Source organism: Salmo salar, chromosome 01 (assembly GCF_965601325.2).
Source record: "Salmo salar chromosome 01, fSalSal1, whole genome shotgun sequence".
NCBI classification, from domain to species: Eukaryota; Metazoa; Chordata; class Actinopteri; order Salmoniformes; family Salmonidae; genus Salmo; species Salmo salar.
Window position 1 is genome coordinate 93,170,269 of NC_138291.1, and position 22,699 is coordinate 93,192,967.

At 43.7% G+C, this 22,699-nt stretch overlaps 1 protein-coding gene across 2 annotated transcripts in view; it reads right to left on the reverse strand.

Moving 5' to 3' along the window:
- The window catches only part of LOC106610147 (protein tweety homolog 2-like), a 98,791-nt gene that overhangs the window by 26,504 nt on the left and 49,588 nt on the right, over positions 1-22,699 (reverse strand). The window contains exons 4-5 of one of the 2 annotated variants that reach the window (XM_014209327.3): positions 6,744-6,964; positions 1,174-1,269 (exon numbers count right to left, since the gene is read on the reverse strand). In XM_014209327.3, the coding sequence (XP_014064802.1) occupies positions 1,174-1,269; positions 6,744-6,964 (317 nt within the window). Of the gene's footprint in view, positions 1-1,173; positions 1,270-6,627; positions 6,676-6,743; positions 6,965-22,699 lie in introns of those variants that run through there. The other variant, XM_082978158.1, reaches the window with a different exon arrangement.

The window sequence follows — 22,699 nt, forward strand, 5'->3', positions numbered from 1 at the left end:
CTTTGTGACATCAGCTGATGTAAGAAGGGCTTTATAAATACATTTGATTGATTGATTGATTTACTTCTCCAGTCAAAGAGGGCTCCACTGGAAAACTCATCTGGGACTAACTTTGTTAGCTTGATAGCTAACATTAGCAGCTTAGCGGCTCTTTCAAGCAGACTTTAATCTGTCAGTTAAGTTGTGTGGGTGTGTGTCTGTGTACGATGTGTGTCTGTGTATGATGTGTGTGCCATGTGGAATCCCTCTCACTGTACAGCACAGGGCTGAAGTACTCAGTGGAAATCATTATGGATGACTATAGATACTGAACTGATTGTGTGTACATTTAGTATTTCTTAGATATTAACATAGACCTACATTGTCCAGTGAAATTCTCTACCTTCCTCCCTCACTGCCTCCTGCCCTCTACACCAGGCTTAAAACAGCTTCACATGAAGAACTAAATAATTCAAGCTATTCCAGACTAGAAATGTAAAAAAAGAAAATGTATATTTCAGTCAACTGCACATGTAATTCATGTTCGTTATCTAAGACCCATAAAACAGGTCAAGTGTTAACTTGCTACAGTATATTAACACTCTAGGAAGTCTGGGGTGGTTCTTGAAATGGCAGTTATGGCACAATTCCAAGTCAATTCAATCAACCACAAATGTATAGTTCTTGGAAATGGGCATGGCAAATCTCCAAGCAGCCAATTCCACCGACAGCCCAAACAATACTTTAAAGAATTGAACCGAACAGAAACAGGGCCAGAACAGAAACAGGGCCAGAACAGTGTCAGAACAGAAACAGGGCCAGAACAGTGTCAGAACAGAAACAGGGCCAGAACAGTGTCAGAATAGGGGCAGAACAGTGTCAGAACAGGGGCAGAACAGAAACAGGGGCAGGGACGGGACAGGACAGGACAGGGACAGGGACAGGACAGAACAGGGACAGGGACAGAACAGTAACAGAACAGGGACAGAACAGGGACAGTGACAGAACAGAAACAGTGACAGAACAGGGACAGAAGCAGGGACAGGGACAGAAGCAGTAACAGGGACAGAAGCAGTAACAGGGACAGAAGCAGTAACAGGGACAGAAGCAGTAACAGGGACAGAAGCAGTAACAGGGACAGAACAGTAACAGGGGCAGTAACAGGGGCAGTAACAGGGGCAGTAGGCTACTCACGTTGTCAGCAGCCAGCGAGACTGTTTGGCTAGGCCCAGGCAAGCCGCCAGACAGATCACCAGATCTAGAATCAGTAGCAGCAGGTAGGTGAGCCACCTAGAGGACACAGAGGAAATGACAGCCGGTCAGTGTAACAGATCTAGAATGAGTTACAGCAGGATCCTAGAGGACACAGAGGGAATGACAGACAGTCAGTCACAGTTCTCTTTTCTTCCTTGATTTACTCTTATGGGTTCACTCAATATGGCCGCAGGTCCAACCATCACAGTATTTCTATCCTTACAGTAATGTGCAGAGGGAGGAGCTAACCACATTTCAACCCAAATGAGAGTCCGCTGGCTTGCTCATGTCCCTTGCTTACACACAACTGGCTGACACTTTACCCCAATAGGATGCATACCGAGTGTGCGTCTGTGTCAGTGTATGAATAGACATGACGTAGGCTGTGTGTGTGCTTGTTATCTTTACTTTTTGCTGACGATGTAAATCTGTGTGTAGGTGTATGTATATGTGTGTGAGAAGATGTAGCCTTAGTCAATGTGTGTGTGTGTTCCGTGCCCTTTCCTGATGCCATCTGCTCCAGTCAGAACAGAAGCAGTGCTATGTAGTAGCTGTGGTCAGTGGTCTCTGGCTGGGGCACAAATCCATTCCAGATGGTTTACTAATGGATGAGCTCAAATCCATATGCATGAATATGTAATGCTCTGAAAGCTATGACTACGTCCGTCCGTCCACCTCTCGCTCCCCCTCCCCCTCTCTCTATTCTATCCATCTCTCTCCGTCTCTCATATTACGCTCCCTCTCCTCTACCCTCCTCCCCCTCTTCTACCCCCCCCCCCCCCCCCCCTCTAATCTCTGGGCAGCCAGAGGATAGTACAGTACATGTTCAGCAGGGGGCTGTAGGACCACGTGCCTGGTGCCTCCTGTGACCACTTCTACTGTGTGTCTCTCAGCCAAATTAAAGTCAAGCTGAACACCATCACAGGCTGGACACCATCACAGGGAATTGGATACATGTATAACAACTCGCTGAATGTGGAGGCTCTCCGCTGAACTATGTTTTAATCTTTTTTTTTTTTCATCTGAACTCAGTAAGGTTATAATAATGTTGTGTAAATGTAAAAACAATCTGAACACCGGATAAATACACTATATATACAAAAATATTTGGACACCCTTTCAAAATCAGTGGATTCGTCTATTTCAGCCACACAAATTGCTGGCTGGTATATAAAATCGAGCACACAGCCATGCAATCCTAATTGACAGTAGAATGGCCTTACTGAAGAGCTCAGTGACTTTCACCGTCATAGGATGCCACCTTTCCAACAAGTCCTTAAATGTCTGCCCTGCTAGAGCTGCCCCGGTCAACTGTAAGTGCTGTTATTGTGAAGTGGAAACGTCTAGGAACAACAAAGGCTCAGCCGTGAAGTGGTAGGCCCCACAAGCTCACAGAACGGGACCGCCGAGGGCTGAAGGGCCTAAAAATCGTCTGTCCTCGGGTGCAACACTCACTTCCGAGTTCCAAACTTCCTCTGGAAGCAACGTCAGCACAAGAACTGTTCACCAGGAGCTTCATTAAATGGGTTTCCATGGCCGAGCAGCCTATAGATCACCTTGTGCAATGCCAAGCATCGGCTGGTGTGGTGTAAAATTCCCGCCATTGAACTCTGGAGCAGTGGAAACGCGTTCTCTGGAGTGATGAATCATCAAATCAAAGTTTATTTGTCACGTGCTCCGAATACAACAGGTGTAGAACTTACAGTGAAATGCTTACTTACAGGCTCTAACCAACAGTGCAAAAAGGGTGTTAGGTGAACAAGAGGTAAGTAAAGAAATAAAAACAACAGTAAAAAGACTGAAAAATAACAGTAGCGAGGCTATATACGGTAGCGAGGCTATTACAGTAGCGAGGCTATAACAGTAGCGAGGCTACATACAGTAGCGAGGCTACATACAGTAGCGAGGCTACATACAGGCACCGGTTAGTCAGGTTGATTGAGGTGGTATGTACATGTAGATATGGTTAAAGTGACTATGCATATATGATAAACAGAGAGTAGCAGTAGCTTAAAAGAGGGGTTGGCGGGTAGTGGGTGGGACACATTGCAGATAGCCCGGTTAGCCAATGTGCGGGGGCACTGGTTGGTCAGGCCAAATGAGGTAGTATGTATATGAATGTATAGTTAGTGACTACGCATATATGATAAACAGAGAATAGCAGCAGCATAAAAGAGGGGTTTGGGGGGAGCACACAATGCAAATAGTCCGGGTAGCCATTTGATTACCTGTTTAGGAGTCTTATGGCTTGGGGGTAAAAACTGTTGAGAAGCCTTTTTGTCCTAGACTTGGCACTCCAGTACCGCTTGCCATGCGGTAGTAGAGAGAACAGTATGGCTGGGGTGGCTGGGGTCTTTGACAATTTTTAGGGCCTTCCTCTGACACCGCCTGGTGTAGAGGTCCTGGATGGCAGGCAGCTTAGCCCCAGTGATGTACTGGGCCGTACGCACTACCCTCTGTAGTGCCCTGCGGTCGGAGGCCGAGCAATTGCCGTAGGCAGTGATGCATCCGGTCAGGATGCTCTCGATGTTGCAGCTGTAGAACCTTTTGAGGATCTGAGGACCCATGCCAAATATTTTTTTTTCCTGAGGGGGAATAGGCTTTGTCGTGCCTTCTTCACGACTGTCTTAGTGTGTTTGGACCATTCTAGTTTGTTGATGATGTGGACACCAAGGAACTTGAAGCTCTCAACCTGCTCCAATACAGCCCCGTCGATGAGAATGGGGGCGTGCTCGGTGCTCCTTTTCCTGTAGTCCACAATCATCTCCTAAGAGCACATGCCCTTAGTCTTGGTTACGTTGAGGGATAGGTTGTTATTCTGGCACCACCCAGCCAGGTCTCTGACCTCATCCCTATAGGCTGTATCATCGTTGTCGGTGATCAGGCCTACCACTGTTGTGTCGTGTGCAAACTTGGTGTTGGAGTCGTGCCTGGCCATGGGTGAACAGGGCGTACAGGATGGGACTGAGCACGCACCACTGGGGGGCTCCAGTGTTGAGGATCAGCATGGCAGATGTGTTGCTACCTACCCTCACCCCCTGGGGGTGGCCCGTCAGAAAGTCCAGGATTCAGTTGCAGAGGGAGGTGTTTAGTCCCAGGATCCATAGCTTAGTGATGAGCTTTGAGGGTACTATGGTGTTGAACACTGAGCTGTAGTCAATGAATAGCTTTCTCACATAGGTGTTCCTTTTGTCCAGGTGGGAAAGGGCAGTGTGGAGTGCAATAGAGATTGCATCATCTGTGGATCTGTTTGGGCAGTATGCAAATTGGAGTGGGTCTATGGTTTCCGGGATAATGTTGTTGATGTGAGCCATTACCAGCCTTTCAAAGCACTTCATGGCTACGGACGTGAGTGCTGCAGGTCTGTAGTCATTTAGGCAGGTTGCCTTTGTGTCCTTGGGCACAGGGACTGTGGTGGTCTGCTTGAAACATGTTGGTATTACAGACTCAATAAGGGACATGTTGAAAATGTCAGTGAAGACACCTGCCAGTTGGTCAGCACATGCCCTGAGCACACGTCCTGGTAATCCGTCTGGCCCCACAGACTTGTGAATGTTGACCTGTTTAAAGGTCTTACTCACGTCGGCTACGGAGAGTGTGATCACACAGTTGTCCGGAACAGCTGATGCTCTCATGCATGCCTCAGTGTTGCTTGCCTTGAAGCGAGCATTGAAGTGATTTAGCTCGTTGTATCACTGGGCAGCTCGCAAGCCCTGCCACATAAGACGAGCGTCGGAGCCGGTGTAGTACGATTCAATCTTAGCCCTGTATTGACGCTTTGCCTGTTTGATGGTTCGTCGGAGGGCATAGCAGGATTTCTTATAAGCTTCCAGGTTAGAGTTCCGCACCTTGAAAGCGGCAGCTCTCCCCTTTAGCTCAGTGCAAATGTTGCCTGTAATTCATGGCTTCTGGTTGGGGTATGTGCGTACAGTCACTGCGGGGACGACGTCCTCGATGCACTTATTGATAAAGTCAGTGACTGATGTGGTGTACTCCTCAATGCCATCGGAAGAATCCCGGAACATGTTCCAGTCTGTGATAGCAAAACAGTCCTGTAGTTTAGCATCTGCTTCATCTGACCACTTTTTTATAGACCGAGTCACTGGTGCTTCCTGCTTTAATTTTTGCTTGTAAGGAGGAATCAGGAGGATAGAATTGATAGAATCAGAAGGATAAAACTTCATCTTACAGTTCAACGGATGAATCTGGGTTGAGGATGACAGGAGAATGCTACCTGCCCGAATGCATAGTGCCAACTGTAAAGTTTGGTGGAGGAGGAATAATGGTCTGGGGCTGTTTTTCATGGTTCGGGCAAAGCCCTTCAGTTCCAGTGAAGGGAAATCTTAACATTACAGCATACAATGACATTCTAGATGATTCTGTACTTCCACCTTTGTGGCAGCAGTTTGGGGAAGGCCCTTTCCTGTTTCAGCATGACAATGCCTCTGTGCACAAAGCGAGATCCATACAGAAATGGTTTGTCGAGATCGGTGTGGAAGAACTTGACTGGCCTACACAGAGCCCTGACCTTAACTCCATCGAACACCTTTGGGATGAATAGGAACGCCGACTGTGAGCCAGGCCTAATTACCCAACCTCCATGCCCGACCTCACTAATGCTTGTGGCTGGATGGAAGTAAGTCCCTGCAACAATGCTCCAACATTTATTGGAAAGCCTTCCCAGGAGAGTGGAGGCCATTATAGCAGCAAAGGGGGGACCAACTCAATATTACTGCCCATGATAGTGGAATGAGATGTTCGACGAACAGGTTTACACATACACTACATGACCAAAAGTATCTTACTGAACGAGAGGTAGCCATTCATTACAGTACCTCTCACACACACACTGCCCTCACACTGCGCACATGTTGTTACACATCATTAAATATATTGAGGCAAAAATTACCGACAGCCGCTTACAACTGAATGAAAATTAAATCGATTTCAATATTATTGAATGATAGACTTATCTAGGCTATACTGTAGGCTGTTTATGCAGTCATCTCGGTTTTCAATTAAAGTATGTATATTTTTATACTTAGCTTGTTTGTAACAATTGCAAATACATTTCTAGTCACATTCGTTCTGAAGTTATCAGCGGTCACAGAAAGACAGATAAACATCTTGATTTTGTGTTTAGTGGAGATCTTCTGTCTATAAAGTCACACCGGAGGGCAAAAAAGCATTAACGACAGACTTAGCTGTTCTAGGAGTGGCCTGAGGCGTTAAATAACGACAATTTTCAAGTGTAACTTTAGTAGCGATGGCTTTGGGAAACAGCTAAGAGATTTAACGATGCTCCTGCAAAGCTTCTAACGATGAACTAAGCCTTCAGATGCTTTTGGGAAACCAGGCCCTGGTCTATATGCGGTCTGGTCTGGTTATCTATACCTGTAGTACTCTACGTATGTGGTCTGGTCTGGTTATCTATACCTGTAGTACTCTACGTATGTGGTCTGGTGATCTATACCTGTAATACTCTATGTATGCGGTCTGGTTATCTATACCTGTAGTACTCTACGTATGTGGTCTGGTCTGCAATAGCGACCACATCTACTTTAGTCATGTCCCAGTCAGGCAGGCCCGACAGCTGTTTGATGACGTTGTCAGCCATCTGCTGCATGAAGCGCAGGGTCTGTACATAGTCTCCCCGCGTAGCGAAGATCTCATCCAACCTCGCCAGGTGCTGCTTCAGACCACTCTCCATGCTACCCATGGTGCCCGTCACCTGGAGGAAGAGGAAGAGGAAGAGGGGGAGGAAGAGGGGGAGGAAGAGAAAGAAAGAGAGAAGAAGAGAAGAGAAAGAAAGAGAGGAGGGAAGAGAAAGAGAGGAGGAAGAGAAAGAGAGGAGGAAGAGAAAGAGAGGAAGAAGAGAAAGAGAGGAGGAAGAGAAAGAGAGGAGGGAGAGAACGAGAGGAGGGAGAGAAAGAGAGGAGGGAGAGAAAGAGAGGAGGGAGAGAAAGAGAGGAGGGAGAGAGAGAGGAGGGAGAGGAAGAGAAGTGGGGGAGAGGAAGAGAAGTGGGGAGAGGGAGAGAAGTGGGGGAGAGGGAGAGAAGTGGGGGAGAGGGAGAGAAGTGGGGGAGATGGAAGAGAAGTGGGGGAGAGGGAGAGAAGTGGGGGAGAGGGAGAGGAGAGGGAGAGAAGTGGGGGAGAGGGAGAGAAGAGGGAGAGAAGTGGGGGAGAGGGAGAGAAGAGGGGGAGAGGGAGAGAAGTGGGGGAGAGGGAGAGAAGAGAGGGGAGAAGAGGAAGAGAGGGGGAGAAGAGGAAGAGAGGGGGAGAAGAGGAAGAGGGGAGAAGAGGAAGAGAGGGGAAGAGGAAGAGAGGAAGAGAGGAGAAGAGGAATAGAGGAGAAGAGGAAGAGAGGAGAAGAGGATAGAGGAGAAGAGGAAGAGAGGGGAAGAAGAAGAGGGGGAAGAGGAAGAGAGGGAAGAAGAAGAGGGGGAAGAGGGGAAGATGAGGAAGTGAGGAAGAGGAGGAAGAGGGGGAGAGGAGGAAGAGGGGGAGGGGGAAGAGAGGGGGGAGAGAGGGGGGAGAGGCAGATGAAAGGGGGAGAGGAGGAAGAGAGGGAGAGGAAGAGAGGTGTCAGTACACACAGAATACTCAGTTCATTTACATATGATTAGCAAGAGTTAAGTTCTGTCCCAAATGACACCCTATTCTCCATTTAGTGCACTACTTTTGACCAGGACCCATAGGGGATTTATGTGAATATTACAGGGCAGGCTTGACAATGAAGTTCTCAGTTCTAGAGGTCTAATACACTATGGAAGTGACACAGCATTTTCCAGGAAGTAGCCTTGAAGTTTTGTAACTTTATAGGCTTTTTGAATGGCCTTGAATGGGCAAAAACATAGCACAATGGTCTTCAGCGCAAAGAAAATCTTAAAATGCAGTAAAAGTATCTTAAAACCTCTCTGGGCTAGGTGGGACGTTTGCGTTCCACCCTAGTCCAGTGGAATCGCGTGGCGCGAAATACAAATACCTCAAAAATGCTATAACTTTAATTTCTTAAACATATGACTATTTTACCCTATTTTAAAAAGACAAGACTCTCGTTAATCTAACCACATTGTCCGATTTCAAAAATGCTTTACAGCGAAAGCAAAACATTAGATTATGTCAGGAGAGTACCCTGCCAAAAATAATCACAGCCATTTTCAAAGCAAGCATATATGTCACAAAAACCAAAACCACAGCTAAATGCAGCACTAACCTTTGATGATCTTCATCAGATGACACTCCTAGGACATTATGTTATACAATACATGCATGTTTTGTTCAATCAAGTTCATATTTATATCAAAAACCAGCTTTTTACATTAGCATGTGATGTTCAGAACTAGCATTCCCACCGAAAACTTCCGGTGAATTTACTAAATTACTCATGATAAACGTTGACAAAATACATAACAATTATTTGAAGAATTATAGATACAGAACTCCTTTATGAAAACGCTATGTCAGATTTTAAAATAGCTTTTCGGCGAAAGCACATTTTGCAATATTCTGAGTACATAGCTCGGCCATCACGGCTAGCTATTTTGACACCCACCAAGTTTGGGGCTCACTAAACTCAGAATTACTATTAGAAAACTTGGATTACCTTGGCTGTTCTTCGTCAGAATGCACTCCCAGGACTTCTACAACAAATGTTGTTTTGGCTCCAAATAATCCATAGTTATATCCAAATGCCTCCGTTTTGTTCGTGCGTTCAGGTCACTATCCGAAGGGTAACGCGCGAGTGCATTTCGTGACAAAAAGTTTCAAAATATTCCATTGCCGTACTTAGAAACATGTCAAACGCTGTTTAAAATCAATTTTTATGCCATTTTTATCGTAAAATAGCAATAATATTCCAACCGGGCAACGTTGTATTCATTCAAAGGCTGAAAGGAAAAAAATTGAGAAGTCTCGTGAACGCGCATCTCAGTCTCACTGTCCCCAGGCTGACCACTTACAAACTCTGCTGCTGTTCTTTGCCCAGAGACAGCAGACACCCCATTCCACTTTCTGGCGGCTTTAGAGAGCCAATGGAAGCCTTAGAAAGTGTCACGTTACAGCACAGATGCTGAATTTTTGATAGAGATGCAACAGAAGGACAACAAATTGTCAGACAGGGCACTTCCTGTATGGAATCTTCTCAGGTTTTGAAATGCCATATGAGTTCTGTTATACTCACAGACACCATTCAAACAGTTTTAGAAACTTTAGTGTTTTCTATCCAAATCTACTAATTATATGCATATTCTCGTTTCTGGGCAAGAGTAGTAACCAGTTTAAATCGGGTACGTTTTTTATCCGGCCGTGAGAATACTGCCCCCTAGCCCCAACAGGTTAAACAATGGCGTTTTCATGTTATGATATAATCGTCAAGCCCATTGAAAAGATTGGGGGACAGGACCCGGAAGTATGATGTAGGACGTCACCTGCACATCGTATTCAGGAGATGTTGGTTCTATAGGGATAACTTCATTCTGTTACTTTGGGATCACCATGGTAGTTTGTTAAACAATATTTCCCAGTTAATTCTAGGCTAATGTGGAAATAGACTTCACACAGTTTACTACATACTTAAACTGCGTAATCATACTGCTGCAAATGAGGTCTAGCAACCAGGGCAGCACCCTCCTTGAAGAAACACACAAACAACCAAGAGAATTATAAACTTCCTGCGACTCACATTTTTCGGTAACACTTATTTACACCAGATTGGCCAAACACACATAAGATTAAAGGGGTACCAGGACTGCATCCAAAATGGCACCCTATTATCCTATATAGACCACCATTTCTGACTATTTATGTAAAAGTAGCGCACATCTGGTGTCAGTTGGGACACAGCCCAAATGTGGAGCATGATTACACTACCACTTCACTCCCCACTTAATTACAACATGCTTCCAGGGTTGTTGACTGGGAAAGGTTTTTCAGAGACAGTTAATTCCTGGTATTTGATAATTAAAAAGGGCAATAACTGCTTCCATTCAGCCCTAGGTACTTGGCATTCAGTGGGAGTACCGACCACTCATATTGCTTGTGTTTGTGGAGGAGGGGACAGCGCTGTGGTTTGGTTCTGGGGGGCTGCTGGGTGGAAGTAATGAGGTAGTTTGGTATTCAATGTGTATGGAGTCCTCAATCACTACTGCCTTTGGCTATGGGGGGGTAGAGAGAAAGAACAAGAGGAATTCAAAAATTAAGGAAATTAAGATTGAGAGAGAGACAGAAAGGGAGAGAGACAGAAATAAATAGTGTGTGTGAGAGTAAAAGAAGGAAAGAAAGGAAAGTAAGAGAAAGTAAGAAAGCAAGAGAAGGAAAAAAGGAGGGAAAGAGAAAGGAAAGAAAGTAAGAAGGAAAAGAAAGTGAAAGAAGGAAAGAAAGAAAGAGAGAAAGTGAGAAAGAGAGAGAGAAAAGAAAGCAAAATAGAAGAGGACCCACTGGAAGAAGATAAAGCTGGTTAGAAGGTTGGTTCAGGGAGTTAAGTTGACATTGGCAGATACAGAACAAACACATTATACTACACTGATCAGGACAGTACCATGAGGCCTACTGTACACCGATCAGGACAGTACCATGAGGCCTCCTGCTACGCCCATCAGGACAGTACCATGAGGCCTACTGCTACACCCATCAGGACAGTACCATGAGGCCTCCTGCTACGCCGATCAGGACAGTACCATGAAGCCTACTGCTACGCCCATCAGGACAGTACCATGAGGCCTCCTGCTACGCCCATCAGGACAGTACCATGAGGCCTCCTGCTACGCCCATCAGGACAGTACCATGAGGCCTCCTGCTACGCCCATCAGGACAGTACCATGAGGCCTCCTGCTACGCCCATCAGGACAGTACCATGAGGCCTCCTGCTACGCCCATCAGGACAGTACCATGAGGCCTCCTGCTACGCCCATCAGGACAGTACCATGAGGCCTCCTGCTACGCCCATCAGGACAGTACCATGAGGCCTCCTGCTACGCCCATCAGGACAGTACCATGAGGCCTCCTGCTACGCCCATCAGGACAGTACCATGAGGCCTCCTGCTACGCCCATCAGGACAGTACCATGAGGCCTCCTGCTACGCCCATCAGGACAGTACCATGAGGCCTACTGCTACGCCCATCAGGACAGTACCATGAGGCCTACTGCTACGCCCATCAGGACAGTACCATGAGGCCTCCTGCTACGCCCATCAGGACAGTACCATGAGGCCTACTGCTACACCCATCAGGACAGTACCATGAGGCCTACTGTACACCCATCAGGACAGTACCATGAGGCCTACTACTACACCCATCAGGACAGTACCATGAGGCCTACTACTACACCCATCAGGACAGTACCATGAGGCCTACTGCTCCACCCATCAGGACAGTACCATGAGGCCTACTACTACACCCATCAGGACAGTACCATGAGGCCTACTGTACACTGATTAGGACAGTACCATGAAGCCTAACGCTACGCTGATTGGGACAGTACCATGAGGCCTTCTGCTACACCGATCAGGACAGTACCATGAGGCCTACTGTACACTCATTAGGACAGTACCATGAGGCCTAACGCTACGCTGATTAGGACAGTACCATGAGGCTTAATGCTATGCTGATTAGGACTGTACAATGAGGCCTACTGTACACTGATTAGGACAGTACCAGTCACCTGTAATAGACAGCACACCTGGCTGGCTTCCTGCCCTACAAAAACATAGGATGTGTCCCAAATTACATCCTATTCCCCTTTTAGTGCACCCTATTCCCTATTTAGTGCACTACTTTTGACCAGGGCCCATAAGGCTAGGGAAAAGGGTGCCAATTGGGAGGCAGACCGAAAGATACAGTTTAGTAAATACATGCCTCTGGTGTGCTACTGTTATCTGATCCACTACCTAATTTCCACGGTTTTATTTCAACTCCTCAAGCTCAGGAGATGAAATCATTGCTGGGAAAGCATGTATCTAAGCCGCTGTTGGACTGCACGCGAATCTTATCTTAGCCTAGGGAGTCACTGGATCCTGTTGGTTGTCTATCGATTCGGTCTGATCCTCATCGTCGCGTTGCTTGATACTGTGCTATTGGGATGCAGCCTGTGTGTCACGGCTGTTTGACGGATCGGACCAAAATGCAGTGTGTTCGTAGTTCCACATATTTTCTTTATTGTGAAACTAAATCCAATACACGAAAAATACTTGAATACACAAAACAACAAACCGTGACGCAGAGAGGAAAACACACTACTCAAAAAAAATAATAACCCACAAAACAGGAAGAGAAAAACCCCTACTTAAATATGATCTCTAATCAGAGGCAACGAGGATCAGCTGCCTCCAATTAGAGATCAACCCAAACAATCCCAACATAGAAATAGAAAAACTAGAACTTAAACATAGAAATAGAAAACATAGAACAACCCAAAACACCCCCGTCACACCCTGCCCTACTCTACTATAGAAAATGACATCATACTCGGGTCAGGACGTGACACTATGTCTCTGAGCCTGTTGGACAGTGTATTGAATTCATCCAATCACTTATACAGTTTCTCTCAATAAACAATTTGCCACACAATATTGGGTGTTATGGTAATTCCACAGAAAGGCATCCCCTTGACTAAGAACAAGTATGAATACATCATAGGACTTGAGACAATTGGTCAGTCAGTCACAGTCACATTCCTTAAAAATGCAGTACAGGATCTTAAGAACAACAAATTTGTAAGATATTTTACGAATTGGAAACGTACTGTGGCATATGAATTGCAAAAAAATGTAATAATAATAATATTATTTTTGCAGGACGTAACATATAATACGAAATCGATGACAATTGGATGATGTACTAAGCATAAAACAGAGACCCGCTTTGGCTCGTGAGCACCATTTTCAAAACTACTGGCTGAAGTTAAACAATGCTCTGGAGCATCACTTTAACCACTGTACTATGGCGGTATTATTATATTTCAGCTTGAGATCAAGTTTGAGATACAAGATGCATAATTCTTCTTCTCCTGTGTCATGACGTTGCCCTGTTGGCAAGGTTTATGACCCCCCCCTAAATGCATGTCCCCCCTTTTCTCTCCACTCTACAGAATGGACTCTTGGGAAGCCCTTTTGTTAACATAGATAGAGTATTGTAACATCAAAAGGTTGGGGGGGAAAAAACAATCTTTAGGTAATCCAACCAGTTGAAAGTATCCGTTGGTACTTAAAGAATATGATGTCAGATCAGTTGTCATCTGAGACATTATTACTGATGATAAGACGACATAAACTGTATCTTGGAAAGTCTACACATTCTAGTTATCAGATTCATATGGAATTGTTGTGCAATTTAAATGTTTAAATTTTAAACTATTTGTGAAAAGATTAAATGTAATTTTAGCTTCTAAATGAGAGAATTGTTTCCATAAGTGAAATATGCTCACTCAGTGGCCCCGCCCAAGTGAACAGGCATTGGTTGTGAAATATGAAGCACGCCCTTCTCTCCCCCACTACAAAAGCCCATTGACGAAAGTCAACCTCTTGTGTTCCCGATGACGTGAGAACTGCTGTTCATACATTTAAAAGGGCTAATATCAACTACAGAACTAAGCCAACCTCAGCGTGAGCTCTGGTTGTGAATGGTTGAATGACTACAACCTAACGATATTAACATTGTGTTCCCGATGACGTGAGGACTGATGTCCATACGCTTAAGGGGGAGAATTTCAACGTGGAGGTGATGATCGCCACGCTGGAAGGATGAATGTGATTATACCAGCCAGAATATAGCATGAGCTTATATTATGGCAACTTGATATGAACTTTGAACTCTTATTCACTAAAGAAGTAATACGTCCTAGACATCGAGTTAGCAGCAGCAGCTGTAAACGTGGGCTAGGAAAGGACGGACAATCTCTTCAGAAAGACAGGGTACACAAAGTATTCGTTCTAGCACACGACGATGGTACTACAACGTATCCGTTCTACCACAAGACATATTCCTCAAAGGACAAGGGAGATCTCTGCTGGGCAACCCAGAGTAAATATTTATTGCATTTTCCTTTACCAAATGGGAAATTATTTAGAATGCATAAGATTCGGTATTTCCGATAGCATAGCTTCATAAGGTCCGATAGAGACCCAATCCCTTTGTTCCCCATTCTTCCCGTTGCTTTCATTCAAACCCAACTCAATTTCTTTGTGTAACCAGCCATCATATCGGTTCCATCTGCTAGGGACGTTTACTTGTATGACATAATTATTAATCAACGTATGATCCATCCTGTGTATATGTAATTCTGTGTGATTATTTAGGTATTTAGTAAATAAATAATTAAACAAAATGTATTGATGATTCAACTTGTTAGCATGGGTTTGTGAAAATAACCAAGATTTTTACGACGTTCAGATGAGACTGAATAAGGTGACGATTGCTAATTGACTGCAATTGATATAAAAGATTATCAGGTCTTTAAGAGTTTATTCAGAAGACAACAGCTCTATAAACATTCTTCCGTGGTGCCCTGACTTCCTAGTTAATTACATGTACATGATTAGTTTAATCAGGCAATATTAATTACAGAGAATTTATTTGATAAAATAGCATGTCATATATCATTTAATCCATAGCAAAGACACAACACCGGGCTCTTACTCAAACTGATTGTCTCAGCTCAATGGCGAGGAGGAGAGGAGGTTCCTTCAATTACATTTGAATGGATGAGCTCAGAATGGATGAGGTCAGGCGTGAAATGAAACATGGCTCTAAAGTGCTGCAGCCGTTCTGTCTCCCAAAGATGGATTCCTTCTCCGCTGGTTAATTTTGGGTAATAAAATCTTGAAAAGCCTCTTTATGAATATATTCAGCGCACTTACAAATGTTGTTTTTGCCATCATTGTAAGCCTGCCACACACACTATACGATACATTTATTAAAAATACGAATGAGAATGAGTTTTATCACAACCCGGCTCGTGGCAAGTGACAAAAAGCTCTTATAGGAGCAGGGCACAAATAATAATAATCAATAATTTTGCTCTGTATTTAACCATCTTACATATAAAACCTTATTTGTTCATTGAAAATTGTGAATAACTCACCACAGGTTAATGAGAAGTGTGTGCTTGAAAGGATGCACATACCTCTGCAATGTTGGATTGTTTTGCAGAGAGTCTCAGTCTTAATGGGGCTATGTGGGACGCTAGCGTGCCACCCGTGGTGCACCCTATCAACAGCAGGTGCATTTCAAGAGCGGCAAATTTGAAACCAAATAAATGTCAAAATTCAAATTTTTCAAACATACAACTATCTTACACCCTTTGAAAGATAAACATCTCCTTAATCTAACCACGTTGTCCGATTTCAAAAAGGTTTTACGGCGAAAGCATAAAGTTAGATTATGTTAGGAGAGTACATTGACAATAGCTGTGTGTAATGTTTTGTCAATTCAAAGACAGGCGTCACCAAAACCATAAAACCAGCTAAAATGATGCACTAACCTTTTACAATCTCCATCAGATGACACTCCTAGGACATTATGTTAGACAATGCATGCATTTTCAGTTCTATCAAGTTCATATTTATATCCAAAAACAGCGTTTTACTATGGCGTTGATGTTCAGGAAATCGTTTCCCTTCAATAACCGGCAGTCAAGTCAGCACCAGAAATTAAATAATTAAAATTAGAAAACATTGGTAAAATATTATATTGTCATTTAAATAATTATAGATTTACATCTCTTGAACGCAATCGACTTGCCAGATTTAAAAATAACCTTACTGGGAAATCACACTTTGCAATAATCTGAGCACTGCGCCCAGAAAAATACGCTTTGCGATACAGACAAAGGGCCATGTTGGAGAGATCTAAAATCGAAAATACTATGTAAATAATCCATTACCTTTGATTCTCTTCATCAGATGTCACTTCCAGGAATCCCAGGTCCATAACGAATGTAGTTTTGTTCAAAAAAGCTCATCATTTATGTCCAAAAAGCTCCGTGTTGTTAGCACATGATCTAAGCCCGCCGGACTTCACTTCATGAACATGGGGAAAAAATATATTTACGTTCGTTCAAACATGTCAAACGTTGTATAGCATAAATCATTAGGGCCTTTTTTAACCAGAACATGAATAATATTCAAGGTGGACGAATGCATTCTCTTTTAAAACGTTTTGGAACGAGGGTACCCAACATGACCTCGCGCGCCAGAGTCTAATCGGCCATCACCGTTCCAAGGCTCTTGTTCGGTCAGATCTCATAGTAGAAGATTCAAAACACTTTGTAAAGGCTGGTGACATCTAGTGGAAGCAATAGGAAGTGCCAAAACATTAATCAGGCCCTGTGTGTTTCAATGGCATAGGCTTAAAGGTAATTCAACACATCAGGTATCCACTTCCTGTCAGAAAATGTCTCAGGGTTTTGCCTGCCAAATGAGTTCTGTTATACTCACAGACACCATTCAAACAGTTTTAGAAACTTTATGGTGTTTTCTATCCATATATAATAAGTATATGCATATTCTAGTTACTGGGTAGGATTAGTAACCAGATTAAATCGGGTACGTTTTTTTATCCAGCCGTGAAAATACTGCCCCCTAGCCCCAACAGGTTAAATCATTTTCCACGCACAGTCTGTGCCTGTATTTAGTTTTCATGCTAGTGAGGGCTGAGAATCCACTCTCACGTGGTACATGGTTGCAAAGGGCATCAGTGTCTTAACAGTGCGATTTTCCAAGGCAGGATACTCTGAGCGCAATCCAGAAATCTGGCAGTGGCTTCTGATTAAATTCAATTTTCACGGAACCGCTCGTTGCAATTTCGATGAGGCTCTCTTGTTCAGATATCAGTAAGTGGACTGGAGGCAGGGCATGAAAGGGATAATGAATCCAGTTGTTTGTGTCATCTGCTTCGGGAAAGTACCTGCGTAATTGCGCACCCAACTCACTCAGGTGCTCTGCGATATCACATTTGACATTGTCCGTAAACTTGAGTTCTTTGCACACAAAAAAAATCATACAATGATGGAAAGACCTGTGTGTTGTCCTTGTCCTTGTTAACGCAGACAGAGAAGAGCTCCAACTTCTTAATCATAGCCTCAATTTTGTCCCGCACATTGAATATAGTTGCAGAGAGTCCCTGTAATCCTAGATTCAGATCATTCAGGCGAGAGAATAAACATCACCCAGATGGTCAGACAAGTGAAAATTATGGTCAGTAAATAAAACTTTAAGCTTGTCTCTCAATTTAAAAAAAACTTGCCAATACTTTGCCCCTTGATAACCAGCACACTTCTCTGTGTTGTAAAAGCGTTAGATGGTCGCTGCCCATATCATTGCTGTGCAGAAAATACACAAGAGTTCACAGGTTTTGCTTTAACAAAGTTAACCATTGTCATTGTAGTGTCCAAAACGTCTTTCAAGCTGTCGGGCATTCCCTTGGCAGCAAGAGCCTCTCGGTGGGTGCTACAGTGTACCCAAGTGGCGTCGGGAGCAATTGCTTGTACATGTGTTACCCCTCCACTATGTCTCCCTGTTTGTGCCATCAGTACAGATACCAACACATCTTGACCAAAGTCAAGATGATGCTAGCAGCTTCACTTCACTGAAAACATACTGCAACGCCTATGTCTGAACAGGGAAGTCAGTGTTGCTCATTAGTCCTATTACATCTGTGTTCTTACACCTCCAAGTCTAGTGTTCTTACTCCTCCAAGTCTAACACAACAACTATGCACTTGCATATCCAGACCTTTACCTTAGACTTAACCACTTCATATCACTTTACCTTAAGATACCCTGAACCTTACTGTTAGATCTGCAGATACTGTAGGGTAGAATATCTACTTCTTAAGGTCTCTGATGCTTTATAGTACCATCCTGATGTTCGTGTTCTAGACGCAGCGCAGCATGGGTAAGGATGCCAAGGCTGTAGCAGCCAGTGGGGATGCCCTCCTGAAATCCCTTGTCTGGGACAGGAGCCAAACCTAGGAGTCTATAGGCCCAGATCCAGACCCAGGCCCATGTCCAGCTCTCAGTCAACAGCCCTCAGTCAGTCATCAGCCATCCCACACAAATTCTGCATCCAAAATGGCACCCTATTCCCTACATAGTACACTACTTTTGAGCAGAGCCCTATGGTGCAGTATTATTTGCTCACTATTTAGGGGATAGGGTGCCATTTGTGATGCACAGAGACCTCCAACCAGGCAGTTTATCACTGGTTGTCAACTTCATCTCAAACAAATCCCTTCTTCCTTCCCCTCAACAATTATCAAACATTCTCTCTCCAAGAGCTTGATTCCTTGAACATGGTTGCTTACGCTGTAAATAGTTCAAGTAAATCCTTCTTTCATCACAGAGTCAAATAACTAATCTTTCAACTCTATCGTTTCCAGACAAAGCCTATTACGATGAGAGCGTGTTTGGTTGAGGGAAATATGTTTACAGTTATGTCACTGGTAAGGTCCCAACCAGGGCTAGATAGAACCTTTCTCTCTGACTGACCCACACAGGCAGAGCTCTGATAGGCTGGTCCCACATTTGTTTGTGCTGTCTTTCCAACTCGTATGGTAATTGGCAGGAGTTGGCAAGACAACACAAACAGATCTGAGACCAGGCTAGAGCTCTGACTGTTGGCTGCCAAAATCTCTCTTCATTCACCATCTCCTTCCTCCAAGCCTCAGCAAAGAAGAAAACTATTTATTTATAGAATGTCTGCGGAGTTCATATGGGATATCAGTTAGAGATTATACAAGCATTCCAAATTCCCATAATTCCCTTTACGGTATGAAGAGCAGACTGTTTTCTGTCTTCTCCTCCTGAAACGAATGTCTTCTAACTGTGTGTCTGATTGTTAATTCAGATTCCCAGTCAGGGTTGTCAGCGTGGGGGGCAGACAGCTACACAACCATATGGTCCAGAACTAATGAACTAACTCAAACAAGCTGGAAAAAGTGATGGTGACTGTGAAGTAAAAAAGCAGCCATTGACTGTAACTATGAAGTCAACTTCCATTGATGGTGACTATTAAGTGTTTCCAAATCTGGCCCTCATACTATCATGGCCACCTAATCATCCCCAGCTCTCAATTGGCTCATTCATCCCCCCTCCTCTCCCCTGTAACTATTCCCCAGATCATTGCTGTAAATGAGAATGTTCTCAGTCAACTTACCTGATAAAATAAGGGTTAAAAATAGAAGTAAAAACTAATAATTAATTTCCATCACCTCCTAGTCTAAGACATCTGCTCCAATTCTGAGGAGTGTGGAGAGGCGGAGGAGATGTGGGCAGAAGCCAAAGCAGTCATTGCCATCAGAAAGAGGACTAACACCGAAGCAGCCCATCAGGACACCCGGCCACTGGTCCTCATCAAAGGTCTTTGTTTGCTTGGTTCACGGATGATTTTGGGGACCTAAAATCCCCAAAAGTCCCCACAAGGATAGTGAAAGGAGGAAAATTCTCCCTCATGGTGACATTTCCCACATATCCATGAGGATAAAGGCTATTTTGAGGTTAGGTTTAGTGTTACAATTAGGGTTAGGCTTTGAATTAGGGAAAAGGGGTAGTGGTTAGGTTTAGGAGTTAGGGCAAATAGGATTTTGATTGAAAATAGGATAGAAGAACAAAACGTATGTGTGTGTGTGTGTGTGTGGTTGTGTGTGTGGGTGGTTGATTGTGTGTGTGTGTGTGTGTGTGTATGTGTGTGTGTGTGTGTGTGTGTGTGTGTGTGTGTGTGTGTGTGTGTGTGTGTGTGTGTGTGTGTGTGTGTGTGTGGAGTCTGATTGTGAAGAGAGACTGTCGTCTGTCTATAAGACACAGTAAGGCCTTTGTACCATCGGAGGACACCAACTATTTAACAGCTCAGATAGGAACTAGGCTATATTGGTTCTACATGCTGTGTGCTCAATCTCCATTAAAAGTGCATCTTAGTCTTGGACTAGGCTTAATCTGTGTCCGGTAAACCGACTGTCTGTTTTCGGGCCCAGATGTGTAGGTAACAGCTATGACACCGAGAGTAAGCTACAGAAACACTAATCCACTCCATTACCACAGATAGGGAGTTTATTCCTGCTCTTCAACAACAGACATAGAAGTCATCTGGAGTCTCTACGTCTGTCTCTCTGACGATGATGATGCACTTCCTGCCTCACTGCTGAGGAAAGTGACAAGGAGGCAGGATAGTGGGTGATGTGATGGTGATTTCATAATAAGACAGATGCTGCATTATCATTCCAGCCTCCAGGGGAGTGTGACATATTGGTCAGAGACCCACCAGAGAGCAGAAGCTTGGTGGTTCCCATGGCTCAATCTATAATTGGTTGAAGCAGGATTTGATTCCTGCATAGGCTACATTGAACACCTTCCTAATATTGAGTTGCGCCCCCAGAACCGCCTCAATTTGTCGGGGCAAGGACTCTAGAAGGTGTCAAAAGTGTTCCACAGGGATGCTGGCCCATGTTGACTCCAATGCTTCCCACAATTGTGTCAAGATGGCTGGATGTCCTTTGGGTGGTGGACCATCCTTGATAAAAAAACTGCTAAGTATGAAAAACCCAGCAGCATTGCAGTTCTTGACACAAACTGGTGTGCCTGGCACCTACTACTGTCGTGTCCTTGGCATCATTAAAAGTGAAGACTATTATTTTATCAAATCAATTCTCTGTAATTATTATTACGTGATTAAACTAATCATGTAAATGTAATTAACTAGGAAGTCGGGGCACCAAGGAAAATCTTCAGATTACAAAGTTATAATTTTCCTAATATAACTCTTCAGATATTTTCATATCTGATCAATTAGTCTGATCAATCAATTCATTAATGAATTATTATTTACCTCATGTTAGTATCATTCCAAATGTCATAAATTGTTGGTTATCTGCCCAAACCCAGCCTTTACTATGAATCATCCATACACCAATTGTCTGAATCATTTATTTATTAACCTCTCTGGGCTAGGCGGGACGAATTCGTCCCACCTACTCAACAGCCAGTGTAATCCAGTGGCGCGATTTTCAAATACCTTAAAAATCATATTACTTCAATTTCTCAAACATATGACTATTTTACAGCTATTTAAAGACAAGACTCTCGTTAATCTAACCACACTGTCCGATTTCAAAAAGGCTTTACAACGAAAGCAAAACATTAGATTATGTCAGCAGAGTACCCAGCCAGAAATAATCAGACACCCATTTTTCAAGCTAGCATATAATGTCACAAAAACCCAGAAGACAGCTAAATGCAGCACTAACCTTTGATGATCTTCATCAGATGACAACCCTAGGACATTATGTTATACAATACATGCATGTTTTGTTCAATCAAGTTCATATTTATATAAAAAAAACAGCTTTTTACATTAGCATGTGACGTTAAGAACTAGCATAACCCCCGCAAACTTCCGGGGAATTTACTAACAATTTACTAAATTACTCACGATAAACGTTCACAAAAAGCATAACAATTATTTAAAGAATTATAGATACAGAACTCCTCTATGCACTCGATATGTCCGATTTTAAAATAGCTTTTTGGTGAAAGCACATTTTGCAATATTCTAAGTACATAGCCCAGGCATCACGGGCTAGCTATTTAGACATCCGGCAAGTTTAGCCTTCACCAAAATCAGATTTACTATAACAAAAATGTTATTACCTTTGTTGTCTTCGTCAGAATGCACTCCCAGGACTTCTACTTCAATAACAAATGTTGGTTTGGTCCCAAATAATCCATCGTTATATCCAAATAGCGGCGTTTTGTTCGTGCATTCCTGAAACTATCCAAAATGGTAAATCAGGGTCGCGCGCATGGCGCAATTCGTGACAAAAAAAATCTAAATATTCCATTACCGTACTTCGAAGCATGTCAACAGCTGTTTAAAATCAATTTTTATGCAATTTATCTCGTAAAAAAGCGATAATATTCCGACCGGGAATCTCCTTTTCGGCAAACAGAGGAAAAAACACAAAGACGGGAGCAGCCAGTGCACGCGCCTAAGCCCACAGTCCCTTGATCGGCCACTTGAGAAAGGCGATAATGTGTTTCAGCCTGGGGCTGGAATGACGACATTCAGGTTTTTCCCGGGCTCTGAGAGCCTATTGGAGCCGTGGGAAGTGTCACGTTACCGCAGAGATCCTAAGTTTTTGAAAGAGATGTCAAAGAAAGACAATAAATGGTCAGACAGGCCACTTCCTGTAAAGGAATCTCTCAGGTTTTGACCTGCCATTTGAGTTCTGTTATACTCACAGACACCATTCAAACAGTTTTAGAAACTTTGGAGTGTTTTCTATCCAAAGCCAATAATTATATGCATATTCTAGTTACTGGGCAGGAGTAGTAACCAGATTAAATCGGGTACGTTTTTTATCCAGCCGTGTCAATACTGCCCCCTACCCTCAACAGGCTAACTAACTAAATAATCACAGAAATGCATAAACAAACAGCAGATCTGCTACTAACAAATGATAGGGAAGATTCCCTAGAGGG